This window comes from Manis pentadactyla, chromosome 9 (genome assembly GCF_030020395.1).
Source record: "Manis pentadactyla isolate mManPen7 chromosome 9, mManPen7.hap1, whole genome shotgun sequence".
NCBI lineage: Eukaryota > Metazoa > Chordata > Mammalia > Pholidota > Manidae > Manis > Manis pentadactyla.
Genome location: NC_080027.1, coordinates 91,436,820 through 91,453,795, shown reverse-complemented (window position 1 = coordinate 91,453,795; position 16,976 = coordinate 91,436,820). Strand labels below are relative to the sequence as shown.

General features: G+C 36.7%; 1 protein-coding gene across 6 annotated transcripts in view; it reads right to left on the bottom strand.

Moving 5' to 3' along the window:
* Window positions 1-187: 187 nt before the first annotated feature.
* Window positions 188-16,976, bottom strand: part of LIN9 (lin-9 DREAM MuvB core complex component) — a 74,346-nt gene continuing 57,557 nt past the window's right edge. For all 6 annotated transcript variants that reach the window (XM_036903768.2, XM_036903861.2, XM_036903986.2 and 3 more), the window contains 4 exons: window positions 4,156-4,281; window positions 1,864-2,043; window positions 1,609-1,706; window positions 188-1,059 (listed from right to left, as the gene is read on the bottom strand). In XM_036903768.2, the coding sequence (XP_036759663.1) occupies window positions 954-1,059; window positions 1,609-1,706; window positions 1,864-2,043; window positions 4,156-4,281 (510 nt within the window). In that variant the 3' untranslated portion in view covers window positions 188-953. The remainder of the gene's footprint in view (window positions 1,060-1,608; window positions 1,707-1,863; window positions 2,044-4,155; window positions 4,282-16,976) is intronic.

Genomic DNA, 16,976 nt, shown 5'->3' with positions numbered 1-16,976 from the left:
AAACCCCCACAAGCAAATACAAACCATTTTCCTGCATTTTATAGCACTTGTTATATTTGTTTTCCTTATAAAATCTTGTTACTTTATAAATCATGTATTGTTGGATTTTAACCAGTAATCTGGTTCAGAAGTTGTGCAAATAAACAAAAAATATGAAAATAGTGTGTTATCAGTGTTTTTTTAAAAAAATGAATCTCCTAACAATAGCACTTTTTGCCCTGAACTGAAGGGAGACATGCCAAATCCACCTGCTGAAATTTAGCATTTTGCAAGTTATGTTTTTTCCTGCTCCTTCATTTTCTTTCAACAGACAAACAACAAAGGCTTCTTTTATAAATTATGATAAATTAAAACATTTATTATTATAAAATGATCTATAGAACCATGTCACACTGCAAGTATATGTCATATATACTTGTAAAGTCCATAACTTCCCATCTATATCCCAGTGCCCTCCTTCAAACAAGGACTTCTGTAGCTCATGATGTTATCTTTTGAAGACAGATGCTTATCAACTAAGTGAACTTGAGTTGTAATTTTCTAGATGGACTTCCCACATTGCCACATATATGCACAAAAAGACCAAGTTTCTTCATGTTCTCCATTGCAATAGTTGTCTACAAGTCTTAGGATGAATTCATGCACATTAAAAAATGGTCAACATATTCTTCCATGAAATTCTATAATGTTCAGACATTTTCAGTTTAAAAATACTTGCTAAAAGCATATGTAACATAAGCAATGCTACTGTGGCTGAATAACAAAGAAAAATAAATATAATGCTGCTGAGCAATGCTGGTTTAAGAAGCAGTAGAGTATATTAAAATGCCTTATTTGGAGATTTAAATTTCCTTTGTTTTCCAGCAGTTAGATTATTTGGTGTTGGAAGCCTATATAAGGAAAATAACTTCTCAAAAACAATATCCTATGCAGTTGGAATTAATTACATCTACTCAGTCTCTGTTGGTGTTATTTGCTGCAAAGGCGTGTAAGTTTCCCATCTGGCTCAGGCCACTCTGAATATGTGCAACATGAATTTCTACATTATTCTGAAAACAACTAAAGAAAGAAGAAACATAGTTAACTGCTTTATTTCACAAAATTAAGAAAAACAAACAATTTTTAAAATAGGAAGAACTGAATTTTAGATAGGAAATAGCTATGATAATGACCCCAAGGAGGGAATAAATCCCCTGTTTACATCAGCAATAATTCCACTTCCATGGTAATTGACAGGAATTATGCTCAAAAGAAGCCAAGGGGCTGCGGGAATGTTGGAGAGAGGATGGGTGTCTGATGGGGGAAGATCTCAGATGAACCTCCATCCTAAACCAAAACCTAAATGTTGTATGTCTTCTGATTCCTTTATATAAAAAAAAATCTGTGTGAAATCTCTATTCTATCAATAGAGAGCCCCCAAAATGTGCTAAGCATCATTCAAATTAATGTAGAGCTACTCCAAAATGACTTCTTTAACTGACAAGCTTTTACAATTTAAAGGGTAAAAACTATATGACTACTTTACAAATACGCATAATTCTTAAAACCTGTGCTGGAAATCACTATGAATTGAATAAAAAAATGTTTAGGGTATAGCCAATGAATTACCTGATATTAGAAGCATCTATTGTACTCTTGATATCATTTAATGAATCTGTAAGTGATTTGAATTCAAAGGAATTCAGGTCTCCTCCTTCTGCTAGACACTAAAGGAAAAAAATTATTTCAAAATTTAACTGACTTATAAATTCAAATACAGACAAAAGGCACTTGATATAATCTATGGATGAATATTTTTAAGCAATAAATTAGCATAATTTGTTTAGTTATCAAAATTAAGAAAATACTTTCTCTGAAATTTACCTTAATTTGTAATAAAATAGCTGTAAGCCTGGAAATTAAGCCAGTCAAATTTTCATTTTCAACACAAGGCTGTCCTGTTGAGGAGTTGGCATGCCGAACAATTTCCTGGGCTTCTTCCTCACACCTTCGCCTCATGTTTGTTGGCTGGTCTGCAGGCTGAAGCCCCTGGTCTGGAGCAAGCTGAATACAGATGATTGAAACACTCATGAGGACAGAATAATTTCTGTGCACTTGTGCCCTGATTTTTTAGGATTGGTATTTACAAAACTAGCATTTATAATGAAAATGATGCTTACTCTTGCCTTAGGAGTTTTTTCTTCTGTAAGAGTTTTATTTTTCTGCTTTATATTTTGATAATTTTTAATTTTGATATAATTTCAAACTTCTAAAAAAGAATAGAACAAAATACTCTTGATAACTGTTCACCCAGATTCATTAACTGTTTTTTCGTTTACTCCAACTGACTTAACATGATCTGTCAATTTGTGTGCATATTATTTTTTTCATGTAACTATTTGCAAGTTAGTTGCAAACACTGCCTCTTTACACCCAAATACTCCCGTTTATATTTCCTAACTACAAGGATGTTCTCCTGTATAACCTAGTGCAATGATCACAACCAGGAAACTCCACACTGCCATAAGCCCTTGCCTAGAAGTCCACATTCACATTTCATCAGCTGTCCAACCATTCTTGCACATGGCATTTCCCTTTGAATACATCTGGTTGTCATATCTCTTCAGATTCCTTCATTCTGGAAAAGTTCCTCAGTTTCTTATGACTTGGTATTTTTGAAGAGTACCAGCCAATTATTTTGATGACATCCCTCAATGTGGGTTTGCTTGTTTTCTCAAGATGAGTACGAGGTTGTGTATTTCTGGCAGGAATACCACAGAAGTGAGGCTGGGTTCTCGGTGCACCATGATCATGAGGGCATGTGGTGCTGATCCATCCTGTTATTGGTGTGTCATTTTCGATCACTTGGTTAAGGTAGGTGAGTGGCTGCCAGATTTCCCCACAGTAAGGGTCCCCTTTGTAATCAGTAAGTAACTGTCAAGGGTTATGTGGACACTATATAGGGATTGTTCCCCACTGAACCTTTACTCACCCACTTAGCACTGCCTGAAGATTCTTGCCTTTACCAATTATTACTATGATGGTTGCCAAATAGTGTTTTTCTCACTCGTTATCTTTCCTTGGCATTTTACTACAAGAACATTTTCTTAATAATCAATTAATTAATTAATATTAGTTTGGGTTCATGGATTCTTATTCAGTGTGTTATAATCTCTTTCTTATTACTTATCATAATTACTTATGCTAAAGCTCAGAGCATCCCAAATTTGGCCTGTGGGAACCTGTTGAGCTGTCTCCGTAATTTGGGGGCACACTTTACTTCCCTGGCACAATAACATGGGCCAGGCTCATCTCATTTCTCTGCTCTAGCTCTGGAATCAGTATCATTTTCAAGCAGTCCTGCTTCCCTTTAATGGAGAAGAATGTTTAGAAACAAGACCTGGGTGCTTGGTGTGTTCTTTGCTATGTGGTGTCACTGCTTCTAGGCTCTCTCGGCAGATACCCACACTTATTTATCTCTATGTTATAAAAATAAGATGAACCGTCGATTCACCCTGATTCCTCCTCTTGTAATCTAACACCACAGGATTCACTCTAGTCCTCCCATTCTTCCGAACTTCCTTCTCCAAGCTGAAACCTGGCTCCCATGATCCTCCATTACTTATTGACTCATTTGCTCAATCCTAGGATAGAGTTTCAGAACTGCTAATCCATTCCACTCCAAGAAAGTGGTTGAAACACTTTCATATATACTAAGTTATGTGTATGATAATCATAATGACAATTCACAAATAACCCCTATGATGCGTGTCTTTGAAGTTCAACCACCCAAAGTTCCTCTAAAGAGGAAACAAAACTGTATGCACAGCATGATCATAACTTGTGTGAGAAAAGCATGCACATATATATTAAAAAAGACTATGGAGAAATAAACCAAAATACAGTCTTTGGGGTAGTGGAATTAAGAGTAATTCTTTCTTTGGGATTTTTCTAAAATTTGACCTATATCTTTTGTAATTCAAAAAAACTAATCAACATAATTGATGGCTGCTGTGCATAATCTCCAACACTGACTCTAAGGAGTAAAAATACATGTAAAATACGGTTTTCCTAAAGGCTCAGCTTAATTTGGATTTTATAAAATGTGAAAGTATTAAACTTCAAATAAAATAGTGGGGGGCACAGCCCCTCAGGGGAGATTCCCATACTACCTACCTCATAGCAGTACTGCTGAACTTTATGCAAAACTTTGTTTAAGTCCTTGTTCAGTTGTTCAAGCTCCAGAACAATTGTTGCATATCTCCGCTGAAATTCTATGCCAATGGGCATGGAATATGATTTCTAAGAAGAAAAACAATCAGATTTTCATAAGGGATTTTTGAGCAGTGCATTCAGTTATGTACTAGGAGAGCTGACTTACACAAAACAAACTGAAGGCTACTAAAAGTGTCTATACACAAGGCAATTCTTCTTGAGTGTGATAATGGTATTGTTATTTAGGAGATTGCCTGTTTTCTTAGAAGCACCATGACATCCACCATTTACTTTTTCAAAAAGGACACGTTACACAGAGAAATTAAATGAAGCAAAATTAGTCTTTCCATTTTTTCAAAAGTTTGTCATATTTCAAAATAAAAGTCAGTAAAAACTGTTTGCTCTCACTTCAAGTATTCTAGTTATTTAAATTCACTTGATTCTCCATCTGAACTCTATTTACTATATGGTAATGACTGAAGCCATGGGTGCTAGAAGCAGATTATATATGTTTAAGTCCCAACTCTATCACCTACTAGCTGTGTGACCTTAAGAAAGTTTCTTAATGTCTCTATGACTCAGTTTCCTCACCTGCAAAATGGGAATAAGAGCGTATAACTAAGTAGACTATGGCAAAGATTAAACGAAATAATACATGCTAGCATACTGCCTCCCACATAGAAAATGCTCAACAAATATTAACTGTTATCATCATTGCCATCACTCTATATCTGCTTCCTACCAATAAGTATAAATAGACTTTTTTTCCATTTGTTTTCCTCTCTCCACAATACCTACAATAAATTACGCTATCCATTCCACTCCAGGTACAAATGCCTCAGTCAAGCCAATTTAACCACATTTCTTTTTTCAGAGGGTTTCTGAGATGGCAGATCATCATGTACCGGGGATCACAGCTGCTCCTCGCAGGAAGTACAGTTAAGGAAGGAAGGTGTACCTAGACTGCACAGGGAGACACTGTGTCCACAAGCACCCATCACAGAATTGTAATTGAGCCTGCCAAAACGCTAGCCACATCTAGTTCAGCCTTGTTGCTTTATAGCTGAGAGTTGAGGCCAAGGAAAGCTAAATGGCATGCTGAACAGCACACACTATTAATAATGTATTGATGACTTAGTAATAAAGAAGAAGATGGCTAACATGTATTGACCACAGCTGACTAACATGAAAGCACTGTTCTAAGTGTTCCATGGGGTCTCCCTGAACCCTCATAGCAGCCCCATGAGATCACCCCATTTTACATGTGGAGGAGGCAAAGGCCCATGCACAGCCAGTCATGTGCACTATCTGAAGCCAGATTGAACTGCTCAGCATTCCTCCACCACTGTGGATCTGATGCAGAGAAAGATGAGGAGGGGAAAGAGTGTCACAGGGAGAGCAGGGAAGGGGTAAGTTCTACTGAAGACTGGAACCATATCTAGCACATTCTGCTTTAAGCTATCACTGGTGCTTCCTTAACTGCTTTCCCTTTCAAGTCTCAGTTTTTGTGGAGTTAAGGCCCACTGCACTACCAGAAGATCAGTATTTTGTAAGAATGCAGGATGAACAGGTCATGGTGAATTTAGCTTTCTTTCCCTGTTGGGCTGGATTGGGGATTACTGAGGACATAGTGTTGAGGTTAGCTAAGCATTTGATCAAATCTTTCTTTTGAGGATAAGTGTGTATTTTGGCAGACTCAGAACCAATCAAACCAAAATTATTAAAGTTTCTGTATCACCCTGCACAGCATGCATTATCAAAAACCTTGATCCTTACTTTTTTGTGTTCAACATATTTATGACAAATTTAAATAAAGACATATAAGGATTTTACATATATGCATCAAAATGTTTTTGGCGCTCCCTTTTTTGAAACTGTTCTCAAAGTCTTTGGTACAACTTTCTGAATATCCTTAATGATGGCAAATATTTTCCCTTACATTTTTAAATATTCAAATTATGAAAATATAGAAAAATGTACAAGAATGATCAATATTGAAAAAAGAGAACAGGGAACTTGTACTGCAGATGTCCAACTAAACAGTGTGATAGAAGCATGGGCAACAAGTATATCAAGGCACAGAAGAGCGAGCAGTCTTTAATATACAGTGTGTGCATGCATGTGTATGTATGTATGTATACACACACCACCACATATATAAAAATACATGCCTGGTACATATTGTGTGTGTGCGTAATGGGAATTTAGTGTATAAAAAAGTTGTCCTTTCAAATCAGTAAGAAAAGACAAACTATTAATAAATTGGGACTATTATCGATTTGGGGGAAAAAATAAGGTAGATCTCTAGCTTACATCATTCAAAGAAGTAATTTTACAATGGATTGAAGATCTAAACATATAAAAAAACCCTGTAAAGTATTACAAGAAAATAGAGGAGAATATGTTTATCAACAAGAGGTAGAGAAGACATTTGAACAAAATACAAAAAACAAAAACTCAAAGAGGGAAAAATACTAAAATGACTATATTAAAATTGAAATTTTCTATACTATAACATTAGGAAAAAAAGTTAAAAAAATATACATGCTGAAGATATAGTAATGTGGGTAAGTGCTGAACTGTTGTTTGTATATTTGAAACCAATATAAGATTATGTTATCAACTATCTTTCAATAAAAAAAATATATATATATACACATGCCAACTAACATAAAAAGATGCTCAAAAGATTTTCTAGTAGCCTTACAAATGCAAAATAAATCAATGAGCTATTTATTTTTCATCCATAATTGCTAACAATGTAAGAATCTTAAAGTATCTAGGATTGGAAATGATGATCTACATTTACTGATATTGTGAAGTGAGAAGCAGAATATGACTTAGCATAACGTTTATTTTTAAAATGTACGCCCATCCAAATACCTAGGAAAAAACCTAACCAAGGAAGTGAAAGACCTATACCCTGAAAACTACAAGACACTCTTAAGAGAAATTAAAGAGGTCACTAACAAATGGAAACTCATCCCATGCTCCTGGTTAGGAAGAATTAATATCGTCAAAATGGCCATCCTGCCCAAAGCAATATACAGATTCGATGCAATCTCTATCAAATTACCAACAGCATTCTTCAATGAACTGGAACAAATAGTTCAAAAATTCATATGGAACCGTCAAAGACCCCGAATAGCCAAAGCAATCCTGAGAAAGAAGAATAAAGTGGGGGGGATCTCGTTCCCCAACTTCAAGCTCTACTACAAAGCCACAGTAATCAAGACAATTTGGTACTGGCACAAGAACAGAGCCACAGACCAGTAGAACAGAATAGAGACTCCAGACATTAACCCAAACATATATGGCCAATTAATATACGATAAAGGAGCCATGGACATACAATAGGGAAATGACAGTCTCTTCAAGAGATGGTGCTGGCAAAACTGGACAGCTACATGTAAGAGAATGAAACTGATCACTGTCTAACCCCATACACAAAAGTAAACTCCAAATGGATCAAAGACCTGAATGTAAGTCATGAAACCATAAAACTCTTAGAAGAAAACATAGGCAAAAATCTCATGGACATAAACATGAGTGACTTCTTCATGAACATATCTCCCTGGGCAAGGGAAACAAAGGCAAAAATGAATAAGTGGGACTATATCAAGCTGAAAAGCTTCTGTACAGCAAAGGACACCATCAATAGAACAAAAAGGTATCCTACAGTATGGGAGAACATATTCATAAATGACAGATCCGATAAAGGATTGACATCCAAAATATATAAAGAGCTCACACGCCTCAACAAACAAAGAGCAAATAATCCAATTAAAAAGTGAGCAGAGGAGCTGAACAGACAGTTCTCTAAAGAAGAAATCCAGATGGCCAACAGGCACATGAAAAGATGCTCCACATCGCTAATCATCAGAGAAATGCAAATTAAAACCACAATGAGATATCACCTCACACCAGTAAGGATCGCCATCACCGAAAAGACAAACAACAACAAATGTTGGCGAGGTTGTGGAGAAAGGGGAACCCTCCTACACTGCTGGTGGGAATGTAAGCTAGTTCAACCATTGTGGAAAGCAGTATGGAGGTTCCTCAGAATGCTCAAAATAGAAATACCATTTGACCCAGGAATTCCACTTCTAGGAATTTACCCTAAGAATGCAGCACTCCAGTTTGAAAAAGACAGATGCACCCCTATGTTTATCACTGCACTATTTACAATAGCCAAGATATGGAAGCAACCTAAATGTCCATCAGTAGATGAATGGATAAAGAAGATGTGGTACATATACACAATGGAATATTACGCAGCCATAAGAAAAAAACAGATCCTACCATTCGCAACAACATGGATGGAGCTAGAGGGTATTATGTTCAGTGAAATAAGCCAGGCGGAGAAGGACAAGTACCAAATGATTTCACTCATATGTGGAGTATAAGAACAAAAGAAAACTGAAGGAACAAAACATCAGCAGAATCACAGAACCCAAGAATGGACTAATAGTTACCAAAGGGAAAGGGACTGGAGACGATGGGTGGGAAGGGAGGAATAAGGGCGGAGAAAAAGAAAGAGCGCATGTATAGTGCGTGGGGGGCACAGGGAGGGCTGCGCAACACAGAGAAGACAAGTAGTGATTTTACAGCATCTTACTACGCAGATGGACAGTGACTGTGAAGGGGCATGTGGGGGGGACTTGGTGAAGGGGGGGAACCTAGAAAACATAATGTTCTTTCTGTAATTATAGATTAATGATACCAAAATAAAAAGAAAAATGTACGCCCATCCAAAAGAACCCCAACAGTATATATTCTATAGGTACTTTTATGTACAAAAATGAATAAAGAAAAAACATATATCACGTTCAATAAAAATGGCAATTTTTAAAAACCAAAAATAGGGTATTGAGTTAGGTCTGCATGAACAAATTGAGGCATAAAGTCAGATATTAGGTTGAACCATATAACAATTTAACACCTACTACAGCTTGGGCCAAAAACAAGGTATGATAGAGTAATGAGTGTTTTTCTTGTGTGGCTTATAAGCTGATGTTGAAGGCAAACATTCTATAGACATGCCTTTAGAGGGGAAAACAGAAAATACCAGACTTAGCAGTTCATATGTGAGCAGATGGGGGTTTTACCTGGCCATAAATTTATATAAGCCACTTTGTGATACAGCTAATGCCAACCTCTACAAAGTAAGCACACAGTGTCCAGATAGTGGATAATAATAATTTCTTTGTGCTAAGTATTAGTCTGATTTAATCTGGAATATTAGATCCAATCTGGGTTCCACATTTTAAGACAAACAGGAATAAAAACCAAAGGAGAAGCAGAATTGTAAAGGGATTCAGAATCATATGATATAAAAAATGGCTCAAGGGAAGAAAGGGATCTTTTAAAATTAAATTGGAAAATATTTTATATAAGTAGTTCATCAATACATTCTGAGACAGAACATAAAAATAGAGCATAACAGGGAAGCCCCTAGTCATCTGTCTGTGCCTACTCCACACTGCCCACTGTCAAGTTAGTGTGCAGCTTTCAGTCAAATTTTCAAGGCATTTCAAACGCATATAAGTACAGCTTTTTTATAAAAATGGTATCCTACAGAAATACTGTTCTACAATTGTCCAAATTACTTAATGTATCTTGGAGAGCTGTTGATACAGACAGGTCTAGCTTGTTCCTCTTAAGAACTACATAGTTCTCCAACAGAATGGCTATACCATGATTTATCTGACCCATCCTCTTTAATGGACATTTAATATATACATACGTTTTTTAGCTACTACAAACAATGCTGCAATCAACATCCTTGTATGCACATCTTTGTGTATATATATATGACTGATTCTTGAGGATGATACCCTGGTAGCAGAATTACCCATCATCAATATAGTCATACTTCTTACTCTATTTTTTATTTCTTACTCATATTCTAACTTCTTGAGATGGATGCTTAACTTAATTGATCTTTCAGTCTTCCTTCAATTCAAATGTTCTTTTATTCTAAAAAGGCATAGCTGCATCCTAACTTTGATATATTAATTTTCAATACTATTCAGAACATTTTCTAAATTTCCCTTATAATTTGTTCCTTGATCTACTGTATTTAGCATCACATTCTTTAATTTTCAATCATAAGAGTTTTTTTTTCTTGGTATCCTTTTATTATTAATGTCTAGTTTATTTGCATTGTGGTCAGAGAACATATTCCTGAGAATTCTAATCATTTTGAAATTTGTTGAAAATTGGTCAGCATAAAATTAAATTTTGCAAATATCCCACGTGGGCTTGGAAATAATAGGTATCCTGCAGGTGGTAGGTATAATAGTCTACACATACCAATGAGATTGAGTTTGTTAACTGTATTTTTTAAATCTATATCCTTACTGATTTTTTGACTGTTTCATTCGTTACTAAGAAGGCTATGGAAATTGTCCCATTATGACAAATTTAGCTTTTTCCTTTATGTATTACCAACTTTTGATTTATGTATATGTAAGCTCAGTTATTAGCTACACAAGAATTTCAAATTATTATTTTGAAATTATTCCTTTCATCATTAGGAAGCACACCCCTTCATATCCAGTAATATTTGCTGTCCTGAATTTTACTGTCATATGTTAACATAGCTATAATACCTTCTGTTATTTAAAAATTTTGTACTTTATATCTTTTCACACATTAAAATCTTTGTCTTTTCAGGATACTTTTATATTAAATGCATCTCTATGTTCATCAGAGTTGGGTCTTACTTTTCATCCAGTCTGGCAATCTTTGCCTTTTATTCAGAAAAATTATTCTTCTTACATTTAATAGTATTAATGATATATTTAGATTGTAATCTACCATTCTATTATTCCTTATTTGTCCCAACTGTTTGGTATCATTTTTTTTCTCCCCTTTCTTGTTTTTTGGACAGATGAAACATTGTTATTGTCCCATTTCTCCACCTGCCTCTCCCTAATTATTCATTATTGGTAGTTATTCATCTTTTATGAGCATGAAAGGTTTGACAGCTTCTTCCAGTCCTTCATGAGTTGCTGGACTCTAATTTTTGCCCTCCCCACCCCTCCAAGCCTTTCAGGTATGCCCCTCAGCTTCTCAGCCACCTTTTCAGGAACCTGCAGAAGCCCCTAAGGAAAAAGCAAGCTGAAACATCAGTTCCCCCTTTTGAGTTTAGTTCTTTTCCCATAACTTATCCTATCTACAGTTTTTTAAGGGTTTGTTAATGGCTCCAGGGTCTTCAAGCAGGTTATTTTCATATTTTATTCTAGAGGAATAGTTCTCAACTATTTTGATTAGGAAGGTTAATCCAAACTATCTAGTCTACCATTACCAAAACAGAAGCAGCCTTAACTTTTCTCAAAATAGTAAATTCAAATTCTTTAGAGGACTGCTTCTTTTAACTTGTGTATATGCCACATTTAATTTCTGTCACTGGGATGAAGAAGGAGAATGAGGAAATGAACAATTAATCAATTCCCTTTTAAATACCGCATCTCACTTCTGCCTTCTACCACCACATTTGCAACTCTGGGTCTGGAACTTCTTCAGGGTCCCAACATGCAGACTCTCTCAGCCATGGTTTTTGTTTCATCTGACAACATGTCAGAAAATTAAAAAAAAAATCTTTCAGACATTGTTAAGCAGTCTGCTTAATTTCTTCTTGTACTTCTTATCTTGTGTGGAATTTTAAGGCACAGGAAGAAAACATGTTCAGCCTACCATCTTAAACTAGAAGTTTCATTAGATCTTTAAAATGTTCATATAAAGACCCAGTCAGTCTACTTTTTAAGAATTTATCTTACAGCTAATAACCATTCTTCTCAATGTATTCCAAAAAGTCAGAGGAGGGAATACTTCCAAACTCATTCTATGAGGCCAGCATCACTCTAATACCAAAACCAGGCAAAGACACAACAAAAAAAGAAAATTACAGACCAATATCCCTGATGAACATAAATGCAAAAGTCCTTAACAAAATATTAGCTAACCAAATTCAGAAATACCTCAAAAAGATCATCATGAACAAGTGGGATTTATTCCACAGAGCCAAGGATGGTAAAATTTTCATAGATCAATCAATATCATACATCACATTACCAAAAAGAAGGATAAAAATCACATATACATCTCAACAGATGCTGAAAAAGCATTTTATAAAAATCCAACATCCATTCGTGATAAAAACTCTTAACAAAATGGGTATAGAGAGTACATACCTCAACATAATAAAGGCCATATATGACAAACTCACAGTCAACATCATACTTAATAGTGAGAAGCTGAAAGCTTTTCCTCTAAGATCAGGAACAAGACAAGGATGCCCAGCCCACTATTCCCACTTTTATTCAACATAGTACTGGAGGTGCTAGCCATGGCAATCAGACATCACAAAGAGATAAAAGGTATCCAGACTGGTAAGAAAGAAGTTGAACTGTCATTGTTTGCAGATGACAAGATATTATACATAGAAAACCCTAAAGAGTCCACCAAAAAAACTATTAGACTAACTGAATTCAGCAAGGTTGCAGGATACAAAATTAATACACAGAAATTTGTTGCATTCCTATATACTAACAATGAATGAGCAGAAAGAGAAATCAGGGAAACAACTCCATTTACACTTTCATCAAAAAGAATAAAATACCTAGGAATAAACCTAACCAAGTAGGTGAAAGGCCTTTACTCTGAAAAAACAAGACACTCATGAGGGAAATTAAAGATGACACCAGTAAATGGAAATCTATCCTATGCTCATGGAGAGGAAGAATTAATATCGTCAAAACGGCCATTCTGCCTAGAGCAATCTACAGATTCAATGCAATCCCTATAAAAATACCAACAGCATTCTTCAAGGAACTAGAACAAATACTTCTATAATTCATATGGAACCACAAAAGACCCGAAATGCCAAAGCAATCCTGAGAAAGAACAAAGATGGGGGGATTATGTGCCTTTATTTCAAGCTTTACTACAAAGCCACAGTAATCAAAACAATTTGGTACTAGCCAAGAACAGACCCACAGATCTGAATCAGAATAGAGAGCCCTGATAAACCCACACATACATGGTCAATTAATATACGATAAAAGAGCCATGGATATACAATGGGGAAATGACAGCCTGGTCAATAACTGGTATTGGCAAAACTGGACAGCCACATGTAAGGGAATGAAACTGGATTATTGTCTAACTCCATACACAAAAGTAAATTCCAAATGGATCAAAGACCTGAATATAAGTCATGAAACCATAAAACTCTTAGCAGAAAACATTGGCAAAAATCTCCTGAATATAAACATGAGCAACTTTTTCCTGAACGCATCTCCTCAGGCAAGGGAAACAAAAGCAAAAATGAAAAAATGGGACTACATCAAACTAAAAACTTTTATATAGCAAAGGACACCGTCGGTAGAACAAAAAAGCATCCTTTTTTGGAAGAATATATTCGTAAATGACATATCCAACAAAGGGTTAACATCCAAACTATATAAAGAACTTACAATCCTCAACACCCAAAAAAACCAAATAATCTGATTAAAATATGGGCAGAGGACCTGAACAGATAGTTCTCCAAAGAAGAAATTCAGATGGCCAACAGGCACATGAAAATATGCTCCAGGGAAATGCAAATTAAAACCACAATGAGATACCACATCATACCAGTTAGGTTGGCCAACATCCAAAAGACAAATAACAACAAATGCTGATGAGTATTCAGAGAAAGGGGAACCCTCCTACACTGCTGGGGGGAATGTAAATTGGTTCAACCACTGTGTACAGCTCTATGGAGGTTCCTCAAAATACTAAAAATAGAATTACCATTTGACCCAGTAATTTCACTCCTAGGAATTTACCTGAAGAAAACAAGATCCCTGATTAGTAAAGACATGTAATCCTATGTTTATTGCTGCACTATTTACAATAGCCACAAAGCAACCTAAATGTCCATCAATAGATGAATGGATAAAGATGTATTTACATATACACAATGGAATACTATTCAGCCATAAAAAGAAGAGAAATCCTGCCATCTGCAACAACATGGATGGATCTAGAGGGTATTATACTCAGTGAAAAACTAATACGAAATGATTTCACTCATTTGTGGGATATAAAAACAAAGCAATGAAAATATGCTGGCAGCATGAGAGGAGAGACAGAGGGATCTTCCTAAAACTGGATACAATTAGAAAATATAGTTGGGCCAACTAATCCTGAGAGAGCAAAAGGAAAGAGGACCATGCCAGACTGCACACACCTGGTGAAAAGAGCAGACCTCACCGAACGGGGTAACCGACCCGAGCCCTTCCCCCACCCCAGCTCACCAGCGGGAGGAAGAGAAACGGAGCAGGGAGGGAGTGGAAGGCTTGGGACTGCTGAATACCTAGCTCCAGAGATCTGCGCTGGGAGCACAAACCTACATTTCATGGTGCTTTCATCATACTCTTCTGATTACAGGGTTGAAAACTGGGACAGGCAGAGTTCCTGGGAGAACTGGGATTCCAGCCACTTGTGGAAAGCAGGGATCCATACCTGGCTGCTCTGGGACAAAAGCTTATATCTGTGTGCTCTGCCCACTGGTTCTGGCAGTGGAGACAGGGACAGCAGCCGGGAGGTGGAGAACAGCTCTTTCCTCCCCGCAGGCACCAATACTGCTCCCCTGAGACCCCCGACATTGCTTCAGGGGCTGAGCAGCACCAGAATAGAGCTTCTGGACACTAGAGGGCGCCAAATACAAATATGAAACACCAAAGAAACCTGGTCCAGAGTAAAATTATTAATACAACTCCCGAGAAAGATTTAAATGATATGGACCTCGTGACTCTTCCTGAAAGGGAGTTCAAAATAAAAATCATCAACATGCTAATGGCGGTACGGAAAGACATCCAAGAACTCAGGAATGAATTCAGGTTGGAGACCCAATCGTTGAAGAGCACGATGGAGGGTATTAAAAACTGGTTGGATATGGTGGAGGAGATGATAAATGAAATAGAAACTAGAGAAGAGAAATACAAAGAAGCTGAGGCACAGAGAGAAAAAAGGAAGGATCTCTAAGAATGAAAGAATATTGAGAGAACTGTGTGACCAATCCAAACGGAACAATATTCACATTATAGGGATACTTGAAGAAGAAGACAGACAGAAAGGGATAGAAAATGTCTTTGAGGAGGTAGTTGCTGAAAACTTTACCAATCTGGGGAAGGAGATGGTCTCTCAGGCCATGGAGATCCACAGATCTCCCAACACAAGAGACCCAAGGAAGACAACACCAAGACACATAGTAATTAAAATGGAAAAGATCAAGGATAAGGACAGACTGTTAAAAGCAGCCAGAGACAGAAATAAGATCACATACAAAGGAAAGCCCGTCAGGCTAACATCAGACTTCTCAGCAGAAACCTTACAGGCCAGAAGGGAGTGGCATGATGTATTTAATGCCATGAAGCAGAAGGGCCTGGAACAAAGATTACTTTATCCAGCCAGATTATCATTTAAATTTGAAGGAGGGATTAAACAATTTTCAGATAAGCAAAAGCTGAGAGAATTTACCTCCCACAAACCATCTCTACAGTCTATTTTGGAGGGACTGCTATAGATGGAAGTGTTCCAAAGGTTGAATAGCTGTCACCAGAGGAAATAAAACCACAGTAAAGAAAGTAGAACAGCTAATTACTAAGCAAATGCAAAATTAAATTAACTATCCCCAAAGTCAATCAAGGGATAGACAAAAAGTACAGAATATGATACCTAATACATAAAGAATGGAGGAGGAAGAAAAAGGAGGAGAAACAGAAAAGAACCTTTAGATTGTGTTTGTAACAGCATACTAAGTGAGTTAAGTTAGACTCTTAGATAGTAAGGAAATTAACCTTGAACCTTTGGTAACCATGAATCTAAAGCCTGCAATAGCAATAAGTACATACCTATCGATAATCACCCTAAATGTAAATGGACTGAATGCACCAATCAAAAGATATAGAGTCACTGAATGGATTAAAAAAACAAGACCCATCTATATGCTGCTTACAAGAAAAGACTAAGAACAACAAATGCTGGTGAGGATGAAAGGAGAACCCTCCTACACTGCTGGGGGGAATGTAAGCTAGCTCAACCATTGTGGGAAAGCAATATGGAAGTTCCTCAAAAAAACTAAAAATAGAAATACCATTTGACCCAGGAATTCCACTCCTAGGAATTTACCCAAAGAATATAATTTCTCAGATTCAAAAAGACATATGCACCCCTATGTTTATTGCAGCACTATTTACAATAGCCAAGATATGGAAGCAACCTAAGTGTCCATCAGTAGATGAATGGATAAAGAAGATGTGGTACATAGACACAGTGGAATACTATTCAGCCATAAGAAAGAAACAAATCCTACCATTTGCAACAACATGGATGGAGTTGGAGGATATTATGCTCAGTGAAATAAGCCAGGCAGAGAAAGACAAGTACCAGATGATTTCCCTCATTTGTGGAGAATAACAATGAAGCAAAACTGAAGGAACAAAACAGCAACAGACTGATAGACTCCAAGGAAGGACTAGCAGTTACCAAAGGGGAGTGGTGGGGAAGGGCAGGTGGGGAGGGAGGGAGAAGGGGATTGAGGGATATTATGATTGGCACACATGGTGTGGTGGGGATTATAGAGAGAGGATCCTAATTCTCTCTCATAGCACAGAGAAGGCAAATGGTGACTCTGTGGCATCTCACTATACTGATGGACAGTAACTGCAAGGGGATATGGGGGACACGATAATATAGGTCAATGTAGTAACCACATTGTTTTTTCATGT